The sequence below is a fragment of the Hibiscus syriacus genome, unplaced genomic scaffold (assembly GCF_006381635.1).
Source record: "Hibiscus syriacus cultivar Baekdansim isolate YM2019G1 unplaced genomic scaffold, ASM638163v2 tig00109972_pilon, whole genome shotgun sequence".
In the NCBI taxonomy this organism is placed as follows: domain Eukaryota; kingdom Viridiplantae; phylum Streptophyta; class Magnoliopsida; order Malvales; family Malvaceae; genus Hibiscus; species Hibiscus syriacus.
This window is the reverse complement of record NW_024062543.1, coordinates 574,253-597,500: the sequence shown is the minus strand read 5'-3', so window position 1 is coordinate 597,500 and position 23,248 is coordinate 574,253. Positions and strand designations below refer to the sequence as shown.

At 34.8% G+C, this 23,248-nt stretch overlaps 2 protein-coding genes and 1 pseudogene across 2 annotated transcripts; all 3 read right to left on the bottom strand.

Annotated features, from left to right (window-relative positions):
* The window catches only part of LOC120211285, a 16,053-nt pseudogene extending 13,858 nt beyond the window's left edge, over positions 1–2,195 (bottom strand).
* A 1,405-nt stretch (positions 2,196–3,600) lies between these two features.
* Positions 3,601–4,575, bottom strand: LOC120211395 (ubiquitin-conjugating enzyme E2 10-like). Its single transcript, XM_039209936.1, has 3 exons — positions 4,351–4,575; positions 4,143–4,270; positions 3,601–4,051 (listed from the first exon to the last, which is right to left on the bottom strand). The coding sequence occupies exons 1-3, from the start codon at positions 4,418–4,420 to the stop codon at positions 3,803–3,805; spliced, it is 447 nt and encodes a 148-aa protein (XP_039065867.1). The 5' UTR covers positions 4,421–4,575; the 3' UTR covers positions 3,601–3,802.
* A 709-nt stretch (positions 4,576–5,284) lies between these two features.
* LOC120211394 (rac-like GTP-binding protein ARAC3) lies at positions 5,285–8,342 on the bottom strand. Its single transcript, XM_039209935.1, has 7 exons — positions 7,967–8,342; positions 7,400–7,487; positions 7,194–7,303; positions 7,031–7,094; positions 5,791–5,855; positions 5,622–5,687; positions 5,285–5,530 (listed from the first exon to the last, which is right to left on the bottom strand). Exons 1-7 carry the CDS (start codon positions 8,063–8,065, stop codon positions 5,426–5,428), a joined length of 597 nt encoding a protein of 198 aa, XP_039065866.1. The 5' UTR covers positions 8,066–8,342; the 3' UTR covers positions 5,285–5,425.
* Between the last annotated feature and the right edge of the window lie 14,906 nt (positions 8,343–23,248).

Sequence of the window (23,248 nt, the reverse complement as noted above, 5' to 3'; positions counted from 1 at the left end):
GCTGACCGTGTGATGCAAAGCATTGCAGCTCGAACCATCCGTCGCAGTTGAGTCTCATTGATATTGCCAATCAAATTAGGATCCAATATGCCTTCAACATCTCCACTCTCAATTAATGGAATTGCCTGCAATTTTTTCAATTACTTGATATCATATTTGATCATAGATGTAGATGAGGACTGAACACTTTGTTTTAGAGAAGACTCTTACTCACATGGCCAAGCTTTGCTGGCCTTTCAGATTATCAAAGTTTATCGGTCTTGTCACTAACTTTACCGTACATGAAATATTCAGGAGCTAAATATCCAAATGTTCCGACGACATCAGCTTGAAATAGAAATGATGAATCAATTGGTCCCCATATTGCTAAACCAAGGTCTGATAACTGTCACACCAGGAAAAATGAACAATGACCATGTGAACGATTCGTGACATATTTCATTTTTGAATAACATATCATTTAAATTACCTTCGGTCCAAATCCATCTCAAAGAAGAATATTTGAAGACTTGACATCTCTATGGATAACAGGTAGAGAAAGCTCATTATGCACATAATTTAGGCTTTCTGCGATCCCGACAGCAACTTTATATCGGAGTTCCCACAAAAGTCATGTTTAGCTTTGTTGTTCCCTACGCTGTAGTGTTTTAGGACAACTTTTATCAAGCAAAGGGAAAAAAAAGACAGATCTCATTGAAGCTGTAGTGTTGTATCGTGCAGAATTTCTTCTAAGTTTCCCTTGGATGAGAAATCATAGACAGACATTAGATCATGGTCTGTAATGAAGACACCGATGAGCTGCATGATGTGTTTATGCTTTAGTGAGGAGATTATTTTGATCTCTTTTGCGGGATCCTTGCACGCCACTTTCGATGACATCAGAATCTTGACAACTATTGCTTTACCATCAGGAAGGATCCCTTTAAAAACTTGGTTGCTCCATCCTTTTCCGATCAAGTTCTCTGCTACGAAACAGAATCTTAGAAAACAAGTAACAAAAAACACGTCATTGCTTGCAAGGCAAGTATGGGATAAAAACCCGTGAATTTATCATTTGCATCTTTTAGAATTCCATAACTAAACCATCGACAATCCGATGAATTCGTTTTCAGGAGTATATCCAAGCATTTCTGCAACTCATATAGCATAGATGAATAGGTCACATTCCCATCATTATCCTCTTCTATTTCACTCAGTTCTATTTCCTTGCTTGTTGAACATATCATGCGAGGAACGACTTGGCAAGTTCATCACCATTTAACAACCGACATGCTGCTCGCATGCTTTGCATGCCGTGTTTCCGAACTGGCCCTCAGGAGGAGGGGCCGACTGGGCTTATAGTTCAATCTTTGGATAACACTTCACAATTCGATCTTCAGAGCTTCACTACTGGTTCTTGATCCATCGTTGGAGCTTTGAATCCCTTCGAAACATGAAATCTCAGACCCTACTTCAGAATCACCATAGTCTGATTGACATTCTCTAACACCAATGTTTTTAGATAGACAAAGACTCGGTCTCGGATCACCTTTAACACCTGACATTCTTGATCCTAAGACAGGTAAAACCAGACCTGGTAGTTCAGTATTGTTGTTGGACCTTTCCAAAAGTTTTCCATTGTCATGGCCAGAACATCGGTAGTCGTCGGCAACCGCTTCGCACAATATCGAGCTGTGGAAGTCCGACCCCCGAAAACAATCTGTCCTTTCTTTCTTTCTTTTTTAACTAAAGAGACTAAGAAACACGCCAATTTAAACTACAAAAAAGATGGTCTATTTTAACTGCTACTTACCCAAGAGCACCAATCTTGTCTAACCCACAACTAAAGCAACAGCAGCATAGTTCGACGCTTCTCGAATCAGAACTTTTCGGATCGGAATTCCTTTATAAATCTGGCCTTTAAGATCAACCTGAAATCCGAATATGAGAATTCAGGTATGTTTTTTCCATTCTTTTCACTGAAAATTCATTAAAATGTCTGAGTTCTCGGTAATGAAAGCAACCTTCTTTATAGAACACAGGCCTTCATATACCTCTAAATAACGCTCTAAGCCTCTAACAACTTCTGCCCCAAAGCATGATCTACGTTGAAACTTCAAATTAGAACACAGATTGTACAAACATCAAAATTCATCGTAAAAAGTCAGAGATTTAAATAGATGTGAATAACTGTTGTTATATAACAGTGACAGCATCGTCGGTTATTGCATGACCGCGATACAAACAATGGCCCTGCAATTGTAATAAACACAACATAATAAAAAAAATGCAGCCCTTGCTGCAATTTAAGCTTAGTTACTACCTCAAACCACCATCGCCATGTTCATTCAATCTTTAGAAAATAATAATCTAAAAATACCCCAACAACACTGCGCACTTAACAAGTTAACCCTTTGAGATTATAAATTATAACCCATTATCATATTTGCATTAGAAACCGCAGGCTCAAAGAAAAAAGTGGAAACCCAGATCGAAGCTAAATTGCTTAATAGACTGAACAAATCTACAAGACAATTGAATTCAGTACCTATACGTATTTTTATCCAATTTTTTCTAAAATTATATTGCCGCCAAAGAACAATCAATTATAGAACAATCTGAATACTATTTCGTATATAAATGTAGATCAATTATAGAACAATCAAAACAGAGGGAAAACAGAGGGAACCGGCAAATTTCGCGCGAAACCCACGGTCGCAGGTCGTTGGGGAGAAATGAAATGACAGACACCGGCTATTGCGGGTTGACGAGCACTGCCCCATTGTCTTTGGATTCGTGTTTTTCCGTGGTAATTTGATTTATATTTTTTAGGTAAAAAATCATCAAAGGTCCCTGTACTTTTAAAAAAACATTAATGTGGCCCTCGTATTAGTTTTGTCTCAATATGACCTTTGACCAACATTTTTCATCATTGATCGTTAGGGTGCTGACGTGACAGTTCATGATGCTGACGTGGTGGTTCACACTGTTGATATGACAATCCACGATGGTTGATAACATGACAAATAACATGAAAGATGGGCTAAATTAGTAACTCAAACATGATAGATGAGCTATCATGTCAGTATCGTAACAATCAAACGATGAAAAACGTTGGACAAAGCGATGCCACGTTGGGTTTGCTTTTTGAGTTGAAGGGTTACATTAAGAGAGAAATAATACGATGACCACAATGGTTTCTTTTTAAAAGCACATGGACCTCTGATGTCTTTTTACCTATTTTTTATTATGAAAAAAAATCAAGTTACAACTTTTGCACGAAACTAATTTGATAATAATTAAAATTTTAGAACAAGAAATAAATACAGAAACTGTAAATTTTAGAATGATTTCTTCAATTAATATGTGTTTATTTTCTAATTGAAATATGGTTGTGTTTCTTAAATTAAAATTATAAAATCAATTTCAAACATTTATTTTTTTAAAAAATTCTCCAGATTTTGGCAAATCTCGAGGATTTGCTGTAGATTATCGATCAACTTATAAGATATTGTTAACAAAAGATAAATTATAGTAATTTAATTTGTAAATAATTTTTAAATACATACTATTTTTATAATTTTAAATTAAATTTTTAGAATATTAAATCTGAACATAATATAAAAGAACAAATTTTATTACAGGGACAATTCATCTAATTCAGTTTATTACATTCACAATGACATAATTCATCTCTCGATAAGCATAGAACAACTCCTAAATGAATAATATAAAAGGCTCAGAAATGACTTGCGTTTTATTCTAACCAAAGTTGCTAATGTTATATTATCAGAACTTGGTTTCGTTAATGGCACCTACTTCTTCACCCCATAGCATATTTTTGGGTCCAGCTCCGCGCTGTAGATTCATACTTGAACTTGTCGGTTTTGAACATCCGAGCAATCTCCGGTACCAGCGGATCATCCGGGTTTGGGTCCGTTAGCAGTGAACATATAGACAGTAAAACCTTAGATATGGTGAGCGCAGGACTCCATTGTTCTTTGAGTATGTCTAAGCAGATATTGCCATTGTTGTTTATGTTCGGGTGGAAAACCTTGGTCCTGAAGGCAACCTGAATAATAGACACGGATTTGATCATCGAAAGTCAATAACTCTGATTCTTCCGATTCGAATATGTGTGGAGTATTAGAAATCGATGGTACCTTGGGAGGTTTAAAAGGATAATCAGGAGGGAAATGGATGGTCACAAGGAAAACACCACCAGCATACGGACTATCATTTGGACCCATGATGGTTGCTTGCCAATGGAACATATTCTCACCCACAGGACCTGCATACAACTAGAAATTTATCATGCAAACAAAGAATGGAAAATTTGCAGATATCGGATTTCGGTTTTATAACTCTAACCTGCGCTGCACGAAGCCGGCGGATCCCTCTGCAAGTCCTTCAGCTCCTTCAGTATCCTTTTCGAGGCCATTAAGAAACGAGAACTCCAGACAGGGAGAACAAAAACTGTATTGGAGGACAATTGCTTCTTTGGAGAACTTCAGAAGAGGGAAGATAGCTTATTTAATGGAGGAATTGCAAAGTGCTGGGAAAGAGAAATGTGAAAATAGGTCCACCAATTCTTCCCATATTGATCAAAGTGGGCACAGTATATATCCCATTGAAAAAAAAAAAAGCTGGTATTCTATGGGCGTGGGAGTTGATATTGACCATCCGATGCTTACGTCCACAAACAATGAACGGATAAGATATTGTTGGCGTCTCGTGTATATTTATAATTGACGTTTTTCAACATAAAGATTCCATGTCTAATTCATCCTTCTCACTCCATCTGTAAAGAGAGCCATTTGGCTCCATAATCTTTTAAACTTTCTCAGAAACTGACTAATCATCACTTCAATTCATGTATCTATGCTTGTTAATTTGACATTTTTCCAGCGTAAAGACGCATCTCAACGAGTTCGATACTATACTTTTAGCATGATTGTATGAAATTCGTGAACCAACTAGACTAAACCGAGGTTCGTGAACCGGAAGGAGGATGAAAGTAGCAAGATTGAAGTAATAAGGTAAGCAAAAGCAAACCACATAATATTAACAGCTCCTTATTAGTAGTAAAGATCAGATTACATCAAAAAGATGCCAGAGGAAACAATCTGGTGGTTCTTACATATAGTTCATCTCCATGTTTCAGTTAATAGATCAAGCATATGTAAAACCCAAATTCAAGACATTAAGGGACATTAACATACAAATTCAAAAGACAATCCCAGGAGAAAATGAAAAAGAAAGGGTACATATTTAGATGATTATAGAGCGTTCCCAGGTTCTGTTAGTTCAGATACATACCACAAAGGAGGCTATTTTCTCAAGGTGAGAAAGATAATCGACATGGTGAGAGACTAACAGATTTTTATGTGCCAAAATGGGTCACGGTATCCATCCGTGCATCCATAACTGTTTTTCATGGTGTGAATCACAATATCGAACAGGCCTTTTGTGACTTTCTCTTCTTTTTCTTCTTCTGCTTCGGTGGCTGGAGAACCACTTTGATGGCTGCATCGAAGACTGCTTTCACGTTCTGTTTTTTTTAAGAAGCCATTAACAGAAATCACTCCCATGACTCGAAAACAAATAAATTTTCCAGATTGAAATGAACAATATTTATGTACCTGCTGCGTCTTTGAACTACACTCGATGTAAATAGGCACTCCAATTAGCTTTCTCAACTCCTCTCCCTTCCAAAAGGTAAAGAAAATAGTCAAAATTAGGATTTGGCATTATCAAGTATCAACCAAAATAGCATTCATGAACAAATAGCTGCACAATGACAATGTGTACCTGGGCTGTGGTGATGGGCACTGCACCAGGGTGATCTATGAAGAACTGCTTATCTTCCCGAAGGTCTGCATAAAGAAATGTAACAGCTGTTAATAGACTGACAAATTTTAAGGCAAATTTAGCAGTTGTTGATGCCATATCTGCATAAAGAATTGAGTTACAGGTCGAAAAATGGATTGCTTCCTTGACCCCTAAAAACATAAACTTCCACTAGCAGTTGCTTCATTCCTTTGTTATTCATCTGCCATGGGATTTGTGTTTTATTCCTTCCAAAATTTAGAATTATTCTTTCCTCCATGATTAATGATTCAAGCCACAGTTTAACTAGCTCAAGATGGTGAGATAGACTATACAAAAGTAAAAGCGGGTGTACAATTTTAGTGCAAAAAAATAGACTAGGCCCCAGTTTAGAAATTTTGGGCTTATTTTATTTCCCATTTACTTCAAATGTCTTCCTCTAAGGTGAGGAATATTATATTCAGTTCATATTCTACTTTTCTTATAGGTTTGGTTAACATCAACTTTCGTATAATTCCCAAAGAGTGGCTTAAAACCAGTAAATAGTGGTCCCAAACAGATTTTTCAGCCATGAAACTTTAGTTTATTTCTTGCTTGGTCCCTGAGTTGGTAAGGGGTGGGGCTTGGGAGGACATAAAAGCATCTAGATTATTCCACAAGCTTCTAATGTATCGAAAAATATTACATTTGATGATTCACTAGGAGAAACTATCTAGTTCTGCAAGACTAAGCTAGTACATATCCCAAAACTTGTCCTATTAAAAGCAACTACGGAACTTTATCCTTACTTCAAACCATGTTAACAACCGCTGTGGAAGACGAGACTAACATAAACTATTTAGAAAGAAAAAAAAAAGACAGGAGGAATGTTTGGGCAAGGAAAGAAGTAACTGAACCGTAAAAGATCTAATTGTTTGTATTTTTAACAAGAAAACTGAAAGAACACGGCCATAGTTATAAAAGTTAGGGTAGATTTATCAATAAAAATCTTGCAAACAAAACACTATTATATTGAAAAGAAGTGCTAGAATGCACACATTTTACGAGGCAGTGGTAAATATACAGGAGGGGTCATCTAAGGCACTACACTAATTCAACCTTACCTGTAACATATTACACGAAAAGAAAATAAGTATTGCATTAAGAATTTAAGAGCTGATTGAAAGGAACAGATCAAGCGGTCTGAAAGTATCGAAAATAAAAAATTGGAGTAGAATCTAACCAAGCTTAGTCCCAACAAGAATAATTGGAACACCAGGTGCATAATGCCTCAACTCCGGGATCCACTGAGAGTTCGAAAAGAAGATAATGCATTAGCAGGTCAAGCAATTGGAAGTATCGTATTCAGAAACCAGTGAAAAGCCTCTAATAAACAATATTCTTACTTTCTTAGCAACATTTTCATAGCTGGCTTTGCTAATGAGAGAGAATGCCAACAAGAAGACATCAGCTCCACGGTAGCTCAAAGGTCTTAATCTATTGTAATCTTCCTGGCCTGTTACATGACCAAAAAAATAAACGATATAATCGGACCTACCACAATAAGCATTCTAAGATATAAATAAGGAGAATTTATGGAATTGAAACTTACCAGCAGTATCCCACAATCCCAGATTAACAGTGTTCCCATCCACAACCACGTTTGCACTAAAGTTGTCGAAGACAGTCGGCACATAATCCTGTTTCACAAAGCATGAAAATGTTATCATCATCTCCAAAAGTAATCTTTTTTTCCTAGATTATAAATCATCAAAACACAAATAGGCAAAATAATAGGGTAAACTGCAGAAGGCAATAAAATTTCAGCAAATTTCTGAAACAACAAACCCTAAGAAATTCTTCACTTGAAAACAATTTATGAAGAATGATTCAATTATTCAGTAAGATATTCTGTATCGAATTTAAGATTCCAAAGATAAGTATAATCAAATGCTAAAAAATAAACAAATACCCAATAAAGAAAGCAACTTTCTCAAAAGTCACATTGATCACAAGAAACCAGTGTAGTCTATGCCTGGTGGCCACGAAAATCGGGGAAACAAAAAGTGGGGAAACCTCCATGAAAATCAAAGTAAAGGGTCTTCGACTTTCTTTCGATTCCCCATATTATCTCAGGGATCAAACAAAAAAGGGAAAGTTTTTATTTTTGTTAACTTACAGTTGGGAAGGTATTGCTGGTGTAGGAGATGAGCATGCAAGTCTTGCCGACAGCACCGTCACCAACGGTGACGCATTTGATGAACCTCGAAGCACTCATCTTGCGCCACGAGAAACCGGAAAAAGTGATGTGATTTCAGAGCTGTTCCTCCCCCTCCGCCCCTCGGCTATCTTTTCCTTTAATTATTGTCCAAAACAGTAGAAAAAATCAAAGCGAAATCTAGTTATTGTTGTTGAGGAACAACATTTTTTCCTTGTGGGATTTTGAGAGAAATAAACGAAGAAGAAGAAGAAGATGGAGTTCTAAGTAAAACTGGAAGACATGAAAGACATATTCCGAAAGAAAGAGAGAGAATAATTAGGGGTAAGGAGAGGAGAGACAGCTCTTTGACAGCTATCTGCTTACATTTACAACTTGAATAAATTATTATTATTTACATACCAGATCCTCCGCCCACTTCCATTTACATTTCAATCCCGATAAAATTAAAATCAATTAAATTATATCCTGATTTTATTCTAAATAAATTTACAAACAAATACAACAATAACAACAAAACCCTATTTTCATATGCAATGGGGGTAAGGGGAGGTAAGGTAGTAAGTAGGCAGCCCCCAACGCCAAGATTGAGAGCAACTCTGTGGAAGACCTCCGGCAGTCAAAAAATTAAAAATAAAGATAAAATGCAATGCATGTATAAATACATAGTTAAACAATCTTCATATGCGCCTCTGTAATGGGAAGTAATCCCTGAAAATAAATCTATGCATATAGACAAAATCGTAAGACCTGGCTAAATTTAAAAAAAGAAAACCTGAAGAGAGATACATAGAAGTCAACGATAACAAGCTACGAGAAGGAATAAAGTCAAATGGGTTAAAACCTAAACTAAGGCAACAGTACTCCGCTACCCTAGTTCTAAGCCTACATAAATTCTAATGACAGAAACGTATATACAGTAGAAGTCATGGAAATTATTACAAAGGCATTAAAAAGAAGACAGAGATGTTAGACCCTATGCCTGTGACTTGCACTACTCGGCTACCCTGGTTTTAAGTATCTATATTTTCCTATCAGAGGTCATGTCCTCGGTAAGGGATAAATCCTTCAAATCAAATCTCAAGCAGTCTTCCCACTTCCGCCTTAGTCGTCCTCTCCTTTTGGCACCGTCGACTGTAATCGACTTTACCCTCCTGACCACATCCGACGGTTGTCGCCTAAGGACATGCCCAAACCACCGTAGTATTCCCTCCCTCAATTTTTCGGATACATGCACCACCCCCAAGGACATCCTAATAACAGAGTTTGGTGTCACGTCCCACAGAGTCCTACCACATGCCCATCGAAGCATTCTCATTTCTACGGCCTCAATCCTCCTTTTGTGATCCTTATTGATTGCCCAACATTCTGATCCATACAGCAGCGCTGGTCTTATTGCCATTCTATAAAATTTTCCCTTAAGTTTTAGAGGCACCTTCTTGTCACACAAAACTCTAGTAGCAGCCCTCCACGTTTGCCATCCTGCCTTTATACGATGTGTAACATCATCATATACACCCCCATCTTTATGTATCATAGACCCTAGGTACTTGAAACATTCCTTTGAGGGGATAACGTTTCATTCTATGCATACGTCTACATCCTCATCGTTTTGGTTCCCACTGAAGTTTGAACATAAATACTATGTCTTTTCAATATTAATCTTTAGACCTTTTTCTTCCAAAGCAGTCTTCGAGGCAGTCAGTCTACTATTCAGCTCAGTTTTTGTTTCAGCAACTAGGACAATGTCGTCAGCGAAAAGCATACACCATGGAACACCATCTGGTGTCGCACAATAGATGTCGTTCATAATTAAGGTGAAGATGTAAGGGCTAAGTGTCGACCCCTGGTGGAGTCCGATTTCCACCGGGAATGTCTCGGTGTCGCCAACTGTAGTCCTGACGTAAGTAGTAGATCTACAGTACATATCACAAATCGCCCGGATATATGTTGTTGGGATCCGTCTCGTTTCCAAGGTCTTCCAGATCGTATCGCTGGGAACACTATCATACGCCTTCTCAAGGTCAATGAACGCCATGTTAATATCTCTATTTTTCCCCTATATTTCTCCATAAGCCGTCGAAGTAGATGAATCGCCTCTGTAGTAGACCTGCCTGGCATAAAGCCAAATTGGTTTTTCGAAACCCTAGTAACCTGTCTCAACCTAGTCTCTATCACTCTTTCCCATAGCTTCATGGTATGGCTGAGTAGTTTAATACCTCTGTAGTTGCCACAGCGCTGGGGATCTCCTTTATTCTTATAGATTGGTATCACCGTAGACTCTCTTCACTCCTCTGACATCTTGACAGTCTCTAAAATAATATTAAATGAGGTGTGTAATTAATATTATATATTTTCCAACTTGATATTATGTTTGGAGAACATGGAGCCGTGACATGAATAAACATAATTAATTAATTTGTGTTTAAGCATATACTATAACATTATTTAATCTCAATTTGTCAACAAAAACTTAATAAATAATTAATTACTATTATATATTTTGCAAAGCAATACTATGTTTGGAGAACATGAGCCGTGACATGGGTAGAGATAATTGATTAATCTCATCTAGAGCACCAACAAAATATAATCATCACGTAATTTTAAAATCTTCTTTGCCCAACTATCACTACATCTCAAAAAGCATAATCTTTACATTTTGATTTTGTATAATTCGATATTTTTAAGAATTGAATTTTTTTATTTAATTTTAACTTAAAAATTATAATTATCTGAGCCGAATAGAATTTTATTTTTTCATTTAATTTTTATTTTTTTATAAAATAAGATAATTATATATCCTTGAACAGTGAAAATGATTTAAAATTTGCTCTAAAAATTTCAAGAAATCTAATCCATCGAATTGATCTCATCCCTAACTTGCGTAAATTTTACTATGTTGAAACGGTGTTTTTAAGAAATTCTACGTCAATAATTTTTATTAATTTGGAGTAAGTCAAAGATAATATTTGTTTAAAGATAACTTTTAGTTATTTAACATTGAACCCGTATATTTTAACATTCATAGTGCTCGAATCTAATACCTTAAGGAATAATAATAATTCTTTTGACATTGAGGTTGTTTGATTACCGCCTACATCAACATTTTAATCAGAATCTTTAATGACATTAATATTTGTACCAACTAATGAAATTTTAATAGTAGATGATCAAATTATATGAAATCAAGGTGTAGGGCTTAAATCTCGAATCTGAACATAATTGAAGTGTCAAAACCATAATTTAGCCCTTGATATTTTAACATGGGTCGGTCAAATACAAAAAACTCCATTGCTTGGGCCATTAGCAAGTTGTGTAAATTATTTCCTTGAAGTAACTTTGGATTTTCACTCTCACAGGCCAAAACACAAACAGGTGGGCGACAGCTTCACTTGTTCACGAATCAGAGCTCCTAAAAGTAAATCAAAAACCTCGGGAGTCAGAGATTTGAAAGATGGAATCTTGGGTTTCAAGTGAAAAAAAAAATCAACAACAATTCTTCCGACGCACCAAAAAATGGGGTAATCCCAAATTTTGATCCAAAAAGAAAAGAAAAAAGTGATGCGACTCTGTCTTTGTCTGCGGGTAAAAGATTACGTTTCTTCGATTTCTCTTGACGCAATGGCCGTCGCGATCTGATGGAGAACCCACAAGTAAGGTTGATTCGTTAATGGTGGTTGTTAAGTTGATTAAAAGGGGCACCTAATCAACTGCAACATTGAAGCATCAACTACGACATCTCAACAAAGTTATGGCTGCATCATCATCGTTCATTATCGTTACTGTTTATTTAGTGGTTTTGGCCAATGGTTTGAGAAGGTGACACGCTTGTTAGTTGCTTCAAAGGCCAGGATATGACCCCAAGTTACAAATAGGTTTCTATTTAACTTTATTCTTTAAAAATTTGAATTTGAATTGAGTCAACTTTGAGTATAAGGTAAAAAAAAAACTCGATTCAATCTAGCTTAAGATGATATTATAATTATTTATTATATATTATATAATTACAATAATGTTTTTCTATATTATTATTTTAATTAAATCTTATTTTATCTAATAAAAATGATGACTCGATCAAGATATTTTCAGAGTTAAGGACTGATGGATGTATAATGCAATTAATCCTAGAAAAAGAAAATCAAATTTGGATAATAAAAATCCAAAACCCAAGCAAACACACCTCATCATAAATGTGCTACCAAACACTCTCGGGCCTCTCCCCTCTACAGGTCACCTAATCAACTGGTTTAAGAAGTGGGTAAAATTCATCACCAAACACTTTGTCTTAGCTTCAATATTGTATTAGAATTGGCCTAGTAAGACATTAATTTAGGTGACAAATTAACCTAGCTACATGGGTCTTGCTGCCACACATGTCTTTTATAGATACCTCCTACCCTCTACAGTACCCAATGAGGCAACCTTAGGCCTTATTGTAAATCAGTATATAATTAGATGATAATTAATCATTAAGTTAAATCATGATTATATGCAAGAATCATTTTCTTTTTTAAAAGATACGATAAATTACCTATTTGATTACCTACCTATTACGTAATTTTTGTTTGTCACTCAACTATTTTTTAAAAATTATATTTAATATTACGTTCTATTTTTATGTTGGCCATTCACATTTAAAAAATATTAATGCTAACATATCATTTTCAATTATTTTCAATACTAACATGGTATTACCTTATAGTACTACATTAATAGCATTATTAATTTTTGAACGAGTAACCAAAATAGAAACAAAACATTACATTAAGTATGATTTTAAAAACACAATAATTAAGTGACCAAAACATAAATTAAGTAATAGATAGATGACCAAATAGGTAGTGTACCCAAAAAATATGTTTCTAGGATGTTTAAATCAAGGGAGTTGTAGTAGGGATACTTAGTGGACAAAGTGCAATTGTGTGTTTTTTTTATGATTCCAAATCATATAAGTATAGAATTAGGCCAACTAACAGTACAATTATATATATATATATATATATATATATATATATATATATATATAGAGAGAGAGAGAGAGAGAGAGAGAGAGAGAGAGAGAGAGAGAGAGAGAGAGAGAGAGAGGATTAAAATTCTCAAAGCACATGGGCCATTCACCACCAACTCCATGTGCATGGATAACCAACTGCCATCCTACTATTGTGCCTGGCACTGTCCTGAGATGCCGTGCCAAAGGTATTCAATATTCGGTTAAAACTGAATTAACCTATCGAATTAAAATTTTTGTCTATTAATTTTGGATTCGATCGGTTAATGATTAATGATTTTTTTCTTCTTTAAATTTTGGCTTTAGTTAATTCAGTTCGAAATCGGTTAATTAATTAAAATTATTAAATATTTAATATTATATATATTATTTAACTTTAGGGGCATTTAAACTTAATTTTTACCGAATTAACCGACCAAATTAATTGAATAACCAAAAAAATATTAAATATATAGTATATATTATTTATATATTATTTATAAATTTCGGTTAATTTGGTTAATTAACTTAACTGATCAATTAGTTCGGTTAAGGTTAATTTTTTTAAGAAAAAATTCAGATCGATTAACGGTTAATGAAGAAAATTTTTGATTAATGGAATTTAGGTAATTTAGTTCGGTTGGTTAACCGAATTACCCGTTTGAACACCCTATTTTGTTTCCTCCTACCAATTAGCCCTGCAAATCCAATCAATTCCTTACACATAATCATCATTCTTATGTTGGTTGGTCAATCATTTTTTTATCACACAATACCCCATTATGATATCTTTTTTCCCTTTAATTACCCTAAAGTTTATGGTTAGTTCACCATGTACCTGGATTTGGGATCACATAATAATTTTGTTCAAAGGAATGGATATGGCTTATATTCCATCCAACTTATGCCTACATACCTTCAGCCCAAAACTCGTAAGTTAAACAGTTGTTGGAACTCATAAAACAGGAATTAGCCTGCGTAGTCAACTCTGCAACATATTATGGAGTTATGGAGTACTTAAATCAATGTATAGGTTAATCGGTTTCCCATCGCCGAGTCCAACTGAATTCCAGAGTTTTCTCCTGCTCAACTTTCCTTCTTTTAGAGTCCAGATGTTTGTTTCTTTGAAGAGATGTGTCTTGTTTCATGGTAGATTCTTTCCTGAACAGTGACGGATTGATTTTTAAAGGAAAAGAAGGATGAGAGTTACGAATCACCGCAATGACGAAAGGTTTATGATTTACCTCTTCTCTGAGCCAGTCATTTTAGATGCTCCATTTGGTAATTTGGAACCCATTTCCCCTGGCATTTACAACATAATTATTGTCGCGGCCGTCTTTCGGTTAGACCGGAAATTGGGTTTCGACTTGAAATGAGTGGGTTAGAGTCGCTATCGATCATTTTAAAACGAATTTAGGTGGGTCGGATACCATCTTACCTGATCTGCGTTTAACCAGAAACGTATCGAATTCGGGAGTCGATTACGGTTAAGGAAGGATTATCACCCTTGAACCGTCATTTCGATACCAATTAATTTATCGGTTTCTTAATTGCAAAAATTTGAAATTTAAATTAAAATTTAAAAAGTATTCAATTCGAATTGTTTACCTTTGATCAGTTGGAATTTATCTCCAAAGTTAAAAATGTTAGAGAAAATAAATAAATATTAAATAAATCAAAAGAAAAAAAACAAAAAAAATAAAATTTAAATTTTTTTAAAAAAAAGTATAAATAAATAAATGGACAAAAAGAAATCAAAGGGACTCCTAAGATCAATAACCTTCATATTGCCCCTACAACCTCTTCCAATCAGTTCTTCAAAGATAGACTTTCATTGCTTGATGTAGAACCAATTCATTTTGAGTCATTTATAATGCATCAGAGTGATATACTCTTCAATTGTGGGCACCACGTCTTTTGGATTGAATGTGACACATAGTCTCCTTGTAGATTATCCTCTGCATTTTCATCTCTTGTATTACAACCCCTTTTTACATTAATGCAAATTATTTATGTTTAACAAACACGTTTTAGTGGATCAACACCCCTTTTGAATGATGCAAGTGACGAAAATGAAAAAGAACAAAAATGAAAGGAAAAAGTTAGTGAGATAAAGATAATAAAAAATTTATGAAAATGAAAATTCTACCCGACATTATATCTACCCACATGCTTATTTTTCCTACCCGGACATGATCTCTATCCTGCATGTTAATTTCAAACAAATCCTAACCGCATATTTGTCTAGTTTGCATGCCTTCAAAAGAAAGTAAAGCAGGAAACAAAACAACCTAGGGTTTGGAATAGGGTTTTGGGGTGGGTTATAATTCCATGTACTCTCCCTGTTTAGGTTCTAAAGAGGTACTCGAATTCTCCTTACTGGTGCTCCATTGGGCTTGCCAGACCCTTAGGGGGTGTTTGGTTCAAGGATTGTGGGATTCCCATGGGATGGGAATCCCACATTCCCATGTTTGGTTGGCCGGGAATCTCATTCCCGGTAATGTTTTATTACCAATAGTAGATTTTTTGGAGTATATTACCGGGAATGTCATTACCTCCATTCCCTTAGGTATTGTAACATTACCGGTGTTTTGGACTAAAATAGCCTTAAATTTTTATTTTTTTTTTCAAAAATATCGTTCTTCTGTCATTGAATAATAAAAATTCTACGAAAGTTAAATTACAAATTTATCCTTAAATTATTTTAGATTTACAAAAAAAGTCTATAATTAAAATTTTATATGAAGTTCAGGGGTTAAAAAAATTTATCCTTTCATTAAACCTTTTTTATATTTTTAATTTTGTAAAAAAAATTATATAAATATTATGAATTTAATTTTTTAAAGAAAATATATAAATATTTTACAATTTGTAATATTATACAAATATATAATAAGAACAATTTGGTCAAATATACATTCCAATAATCTTTTATTCCTTTAACCAAACACGGTAATCTTACATTCCTGCTAAACCAACCAAACACAAAATACAACATTCCCAGTAATCATATTCCCTGGTAATCTTTTATTCCCACTGGTAATCTTACATTCCGTGAACCAAACGCACCCTTAGTCCTAAGCTCATTACAAGCTTATATGGACTAAGTTAAACTCGAGAGGAAATATTCCCTTATGCCCATACGGAGAATAAATTCACACGAAGGCATAAGGTATATGAATCCCGAAGGTTACTTGCTAGGCCCATACGGAGAATAAATTCCTACGAAGGCGTCGCTTTCACCCCCACTTAAAAGGGTTCGGAGCTTGGGTATAGAGCCTTAGATGGAAACTTTTCAAAAATCTGAAATCATTGGAAAAAAATGTCAGTACAACTATTTATTTGAAAAATAATCAAAGGTAAATAATTGAAATCGAATAAATAAATTAAAATTAAAATTTATAATTTTCGCTTAAAAAGACAACCAAAAATTAATTTCGGCATGACTCATTTACCTGTCCCCAGCGGAATCGCCAAGCTGTCGCGGCCGTCTTTCGGTTGGACCCGGAATTCGGCTTCGACTTGAAATGAATGGGTTAGAGTCGCCACCAACCATTTTAAAACGAATTTAGGTGAGTAGGACACCATCTTACCTGATCTGCGTTTAACCAGAAACGTATCGGATTCGGGAGTCGGTTACGGTTAAGGAATGATTAGCACCCTTGAACCGCCCTTTCGGTACCAATTAATTCATCGGTTGTCTTAATTGCGAAAATTTGAAATTTAAATTAAAATTTAAAAAGTATTCGATTCGAATTGTTTACCTTTGATCAGTTGGAATTTCTCTACAAAGTTAAAAATGTTAGAGAAAATAAATAAATAAATATTAAATAAATCAAAAGAAAGAAAAAGAAAAAAAATTTAATTTTTTTAAAAAAAAGTATAAATAAATAAATGAACAAAAAGAAATCAAAGGAAAAATATAAAAAATACAAAATAAAAAATAATAATAAAATATTCTTGTACGTAGAGTTCTATAATAAATAGTGTTTCTTGGATTGGTAAAATGCTAAAATCGAGAGGGGTTTAAAGAATTAAGAAACCACTTAAGCAAACAAGAGGAATAGATGGGTTTAATGAGTAATAAATAAAGGAGCTGAAGTCCAGTAGTAATAAAACCCAAAGTTCATATCCCACAAAGGTTTTTGCTAGAAGCCCATTTCTCTGGGATATGAACACCAAAGTAAATTAGTAGGATTACAATAGAAATAAATAATAATGAAATACAAAAATGACTAGTAAAAATATGAAAAATAAATGAAAACAAACCAAAAAAATAAAAAATAAAAAGAAATAAAAAGCTAACTAGATTTAAAAAATGAAAAGAAATAAAAAAATAAAAGAAAACATAATAGAAAAATATATGATTAAGAAAAGGAAAAAAATAACAAAATAAAATAAGAATAAAATATAATAACTTAGTACATCACCACCATCATGACACGTATTTCCATTGATATTCTGCTTGTCCATCTATTTTCAATTCCACGAAATGTAGTACATTGTTTAAATATTAAAAATAATAATATGCTTTTTCAATTGAGTCTTTAAGTTCCATAAACCAAGATTTATAATGGAAGTTGCAGCAACAAAGATTGGTTATGCTTCTCGGTGGAGAGAACTAAAACGAAAACAACACCAATGTTTCTTCCGTTCCAATTGAGATCAGCCAAGCAGAAAAACTTCAACCCATTTCGTTCTAGAATCTGGAGATTTCGAAACCTTCAAGGCTGGAATATGGTCACTCCGGAGAAACAATGGTGGTCGGATCTTTGTCTAAAGGTGAGTTTCTTTGAATCTTTTTTTGTTTGGATTTTTCGTTTAGATCTATGTTTTGGTTCTTCCGGGTTTCCTCTTCTTTTTTCGAAAAAGCTCTCCTTTATGGTTGCATGTGGGTATGTTCCATACTCCGTATTTCGTATGAAAATTCTAAGAAATAAAACCCTGTATTTCCCCTTGGAATCTCTGTATTTTCGTGTGTGATATTTGTGTGTATATCTCTCGCCAATAATCGTGTGTAATACGGCGTGTACTCTCTGTGATCTCCCCCCTAAAATTCGTGTAGTTACATGTTTATTTATACTGAAAAAAACACTATTTTTAGAATCTTATTCAGAGTAAAACTATCGGGTTGTTAAGAGTCTAAAGGTTGCTTGCTTTGTTGGTGTTCACACGTCATCGTGGTGCCGAGGAGTTTGGCGTTGGATGAGTGAGAAGCGGAGGTTTGACCAAGCTGGATGAGAAATGACGTTTGGGAATCTTCGGGGGGTGAAAAGCTAGGTCTATCGGGCCTCACACATTTCTGTTGGTCCTTGTTGTGATGGGTTTGTAAAGAGAAAAAAAGAAATGTATTAATTTAAGTATATATATATATATATATAATATATATACTATATGTATATGGACAAAAATTGGTGTCCACAGCTGCCCCTCTTTGTCCTTTTTCGTGGAACGAAAAACAAGACAAAGATAAAAGAACATAAATTTTCATTTGGTGGAGTTGAAAATTGACTATGATATTTCAATTAAGAATAACTCCCTGTCGAATTGAGTTGCGGATAACTCATCCGTCGCGAAGTCGAATCCATCTCGAAATAATATGTTATTGAAGCTGCAATTCAGAATTTGAATCAGAATGTGGCTTCTCGTTGCCAAATTGTAGTCAACTCCGGTATTCTTCTCGGTTTAAAGACCTTGGTTAAAAATTCGACTGTAAAGTAGTTCTTTGACTCCACCGTGTGGTTGATAGGCCTCCGAGCTGAATGAAATCGAACTCGAAAGGTCCTTGTCGACAGATGGCTTTTCTCGACTTAAGCTATGCTGTCGGAAAGTGGTTTCTTGTCACTAATGCACGGTTAACCCAGGTCCTCTTCTCGACCTGAAAACCTCGATTGCAGCCGGACAATAGTGTGATTGAGGTGTCATCGAGCTGAATGGAATCAAACTCGACAATTTTATTGACAGATAGCTCTTCTTGCCTTGAGTTATTCTGTAACTTTGGTTTGCCTCTGAGCCGAGTATAATCAAACTCGAAGGTCTTCAGTTGGCGCCCTTCTCGACTTAAGCTATGCTGCAAATGATGTGCCTTGGAGCTGAGCGTAGTCGAACTCGAAGGTCTTTTGGTGACAGATAACTCTTCTAGCCTTGATTTATACTGTAAATGATGTGCCCTCGAAGCTGAGTGTAATCGAACTCGAGGGTCTTTGGCAGATGTGATTCATTGCTCGTCATCTTTAAAGTAACATAAATTTATTCAAATATATTTACAAAAAACAAACAAAATGCCTCAAATGATGAAATGATCTTCTTCACTTGGATGACCCCGAGTTGCTGAAGTCAATCCGATTCTTGTTACACATCTTCTGCATGATTCTCTTGAATGCGTAACAGTTCTCAATTGTGTGCCATGGGACACCGCCGTGATATTCACAATGAGCATTCTCATCATACCACTTGGGGTATAGGGGCTTCATGGGTTCCACCGGGTATAGTGACACTACGTGGGTGTCACAAGTTGTTTGTAAAGTTCCTTGTAAGTCTTGGGAATAGAATCGAAATGTTCCCATTTTTTATGAGACATGTGAATGTAATAAAAAAGAGAAAAATAATGCGAAATGTGCATGAATGCATGATGCATGCAATGTTAGAGGCATTGATCCAAAAACATGTCTGTTATTATAAATAATTCTTATTGGGGACAAAAGTGTTTTATCTTTTAAGAGACAAAAATATACTGACAGTTTCTGACATGTTGACTAGTCTTCTGTTTTCGTCTGTCACTGGTTGAATAACCTGTCGAACCGCTCTGGCTTCTTTGGATGAACCGTGAAAATGTTAAGTTGCTTTTTGTACTGGCCCAAGAAGTCTAGAATGACTGCATCTCTGGCATTTATCTTTTGTTGAATCTATTCCCAAAGAATACGTCATTGGAGCCCTCAATTAATAGGAACTATGTGAAGTTCATTTGTCTGTTTCTTGAATTCGTCAGCAATGGTCTCCAACTCCAACTATCATTTTTCCATTTTCGTCTTTGAAGGGACTCCTAAGATCAATAACCTTCATATTGCCCCTACAACCTCTTCCAATCAGTTCTTCAAAGATAGACTTTCATTGCTTGATGTAGAACCAATTCATTTTGAGTCCTTTATAATGCATCAGAGTGATATACTCTTCAATTGTGGGCACCACGTCTTCTGGATTGAATGTGACACATAGTCTCCTTGTAGATTATCCTCTGCATTTTCATCTCTTGTATTACAACCCCTTTTTCCATTAATGCAAATTATTTATGTTTAACAAACACATTTTAGTGGATCAACACCCCTTTTGAATGATGCAAGTGACGAAAATGAAAAAGAACAAAAATGAAAGGAAAAAGTTAGTGAGATAAAGATAATAAAAATTTTATGAAAATGAAAATTCTACCCGACATTATATCTACCCACATGCTTATTTTTCCTACCCAAACATGATCTCTATCCTGCATGTTAATTTCAAACAAATCCTAACCGCATATTTGTCTAGTTTGCATGCCTTCAACAGAAAGTAAAGCAGGAAACAAAACAACCTAGGGTTTGGAATAGGGTTTTGGGGTGGGCTCAAATTCCCTGTACTCTCCCTGTTTAGGTTCTAAAGAGGTACTCGAATTCTCCTTGCTGGTGCTCCCTTGGGCTTGCCAGACCCTTAGTCCTAAGCTCATTACAAGCTTATATGGACTAAGTTAAACTCGAGAGGAAATATTACCTTATGCCCATACGGAGAATAAATTCCTACGAAGGCGTCGCTTTCACCCCCACTTAAAAGGGTTCGGAGCTTGGGTATAGAGCCTTAGATGGAAACTTTTCAAAAATCTTAAATCATTGGAAAAAATGTCATTTGAAAAATAATCAAAGGTAAATAATTGAAATCGAATAAATAAATTAAAATTAAAATTTATAATTTTCGCTTAAAAAGACAACCAAAAATTAATTTCGACATGACTCATTTACCTGTCCCCAGCGGAATCGCCAAGCTGTCGCGGCCGTCTTTTGGTTGGACCCGGAATTGGGCTTCGACTTGAAATGAGTGGGTTAGAGTCGCCACCAACCATTTTAAAACGAATTTAGGTGAGTAGGACACCATCTTACCTGATCTGCGTTTAACCAGAAACGTATCGGATTCGGGAGTCGGTTACGGTTAAGGAATGATTAGCACCCTTGAACCGCCCTTTCGGTACCAATTAATTCATCGGTTGTCTTAATTGCGAAAATTTGTAATTTAAATTAAAATTTAAAAAGTATTCGATTCGAATTGTTTACCTTTGATCAGTTGGAATTTCTCTACAAAGTTAAAAATGTTAGAGAAAATAAATAAATAAATATTAAATAAATCAAAAGAAAGAAAAAGAAAAAGAATTTAATTTTTTTTAAAAAAAAGTATAAATAAATAAATGAACAAAAAGAAATCAAAGGAAAAATATAAAAAAAATAAAAAAAAAATAAAATAATAAAATATTCTTGTACGTAGAGTTCTATAATAAATAGCGTTTCTTGGATTGGTAAAATGCTAAAATCGAGAGGGGTTTAAAGAATTAATAAACCACCTAAGCAAACAAGAAGAATAGATGGGTTTAATGGGTAATAAATAAAGGAGCTGAAGTCCAGTAGTAATAAAACCCAAAGTTCATATCCCATAAAGGTTTTTGCTAGAAGCCCATTTCTCTTGGATATGAACACCAAAGTAAATTAGTAGGATTACAATAGAAATAAATAATAATGAAATACAAAAATGACTAGTAAAAATATGAAAAATAAATGAAAACAAACCAAAAAAATAAAAAATAAAAAGAAATAAAAAGCTAACTAGATTTAAAAAATGAAAAGAAATAAAAAAAAATAAAAGAAAACATAATAGAAAAATATATGATTAAGAAAAGGAAAAAAATAACAAAATAAAATAAGAATAAAATATAATAACTTAGTACATCACCACCATCATGACACGCATTTCTATTGATATTCTGCTTGTCTATCTATTTTCAATTCCACGAAATGTAGTACATTGTTTAAATATTAAAAAAAATAATATGCTTTTTCAATTGAGTCTTTAAGTTCAATAAACCAAGATTTATAATGGAAGTTGCAGCAACAAAGATTGGTTATGCTTCTCGGTGGAGAGAACCAAAACGAAAACAACGCCACTGTTTCTTCCGTTCCAGTTGAGATCAGCCAAGCAGAAATGCTTTAACCCATTTCATTCCAGAATCTGGAGATTTCGAAACCTTCGAGGCTGGAATATGGTCGCTCCGGAGAAACAATGGTGGTCGGATCTTTGTCTAAAGGTGAGTTTCTTTGAATCTTTTTTTGTTTGGATTTTTCGTTTAGATCTCTGTTTTGGTTCTTCCGGGTTTCCTCTTCTTTTTTTCCGAAAAAGCTCTCCTTTATGGTTGCATGTGGGTATGTTCCATATTCTGTATTTCGTATGACAATTCTAAGAAATAAAACCTTGTATTTCCCCTTGGAATCTCTGTATTTTCGTGTGTGATCTTTATGTGTAAATCTCTCGCCAGTAATCGTGTGTAATAGGATGTGTACTCTCTATGATCTCCCCCTAAAATTCGTGTAGTTACATGTTTATTTATACTGAAAAAAACACTATTTTTTAGAATCCGATTCCGAGTAAAAGTCTCGGGTTGTTGAGAGTCTAAAGGTTGCTTGCTTTGTTGGTGTTCACACGTCGTCGTGGTGCCGAGGAGTTTAGCGTTGGTTGCGTGAGAAGCGACGGTTTGACCAACCTGGATGAGAAGCGGCGTTTGGGAGTCTTCGGGGTGAAAAGCTAGGTCTATCGGGCCTCACACATTTCTGCTGGGCCTTGTTGTGATGGGTCTGTAAAGAGAAAAAAAAATATATTAATTTAAGTAAATATATATATATATATATATATATATATATGCATATAATAATATATATATACTATATGCATATGGACAAAAATTGGTGTCCACAATTATCAATGACGGGATATTGTATAGATATGCAAGTGGCTTGAGGGTTTATAAATCAAACACCTGTAATTGCATTAAGAAATCTTATGCCTTGGTAGTGTCTGTTTGTTGTCACCTTATCTCCATTGCTGTTCATTCAAGTACATATCAAATTGATCAGTTGATTCTCTTCTTTGTTATATCTCTAAATGGGCTTCTAGTTGCATAAGAGATATAATTGATGCTGCCAGTAGCGTACCTTAGTGCCCGTTTGAGTGCCTCTACAGACAGT

Coding starts and splice junctions, on each gene's coding strand:
- LOC120211395 (XM_039209936.1), bottom strand. CDS start 4,420: ATGGCCTCGAAAAGGATACTGAAGGAGCTGAAGGACTTGCAGAGGGAT. Junction 4,271..4,350: donor GCCGGCTTCGTGCAGCGCAG/GTTAGAGTTATA, acceptor AGTTGTATGCAG/GTCCTGTGGGTGAGAATATG. Junction 4,052..4,142: donor ATCCTTTTAAACCTCCCAAG/GTACCATCGATT, acceptor TCTATTATTCAG/GTTGCCTTCAGGACCAAGGT.
- LOC120211394 (XM_039209935.1), bottom strand. CDS start 8,065: ATGAGTGCTTCGAGGTTCATCAAATGCGTCACCGTTGGTGACGGTGCT. Junction 7,304..7,399: donor GGGATTGTGGGATACTGCTG/GTAAGTTTCAAT, acceptor GTCATGTAACAG/GCCAGGAAGATTACAATAGA. Junction 5,531..5,621: donor GTAGTTCAAAGACGCAGCAG/GTACATAAATAT, acceptor TAAAAAAAACAG/AACGTGAAAGCAGTCTTCGA.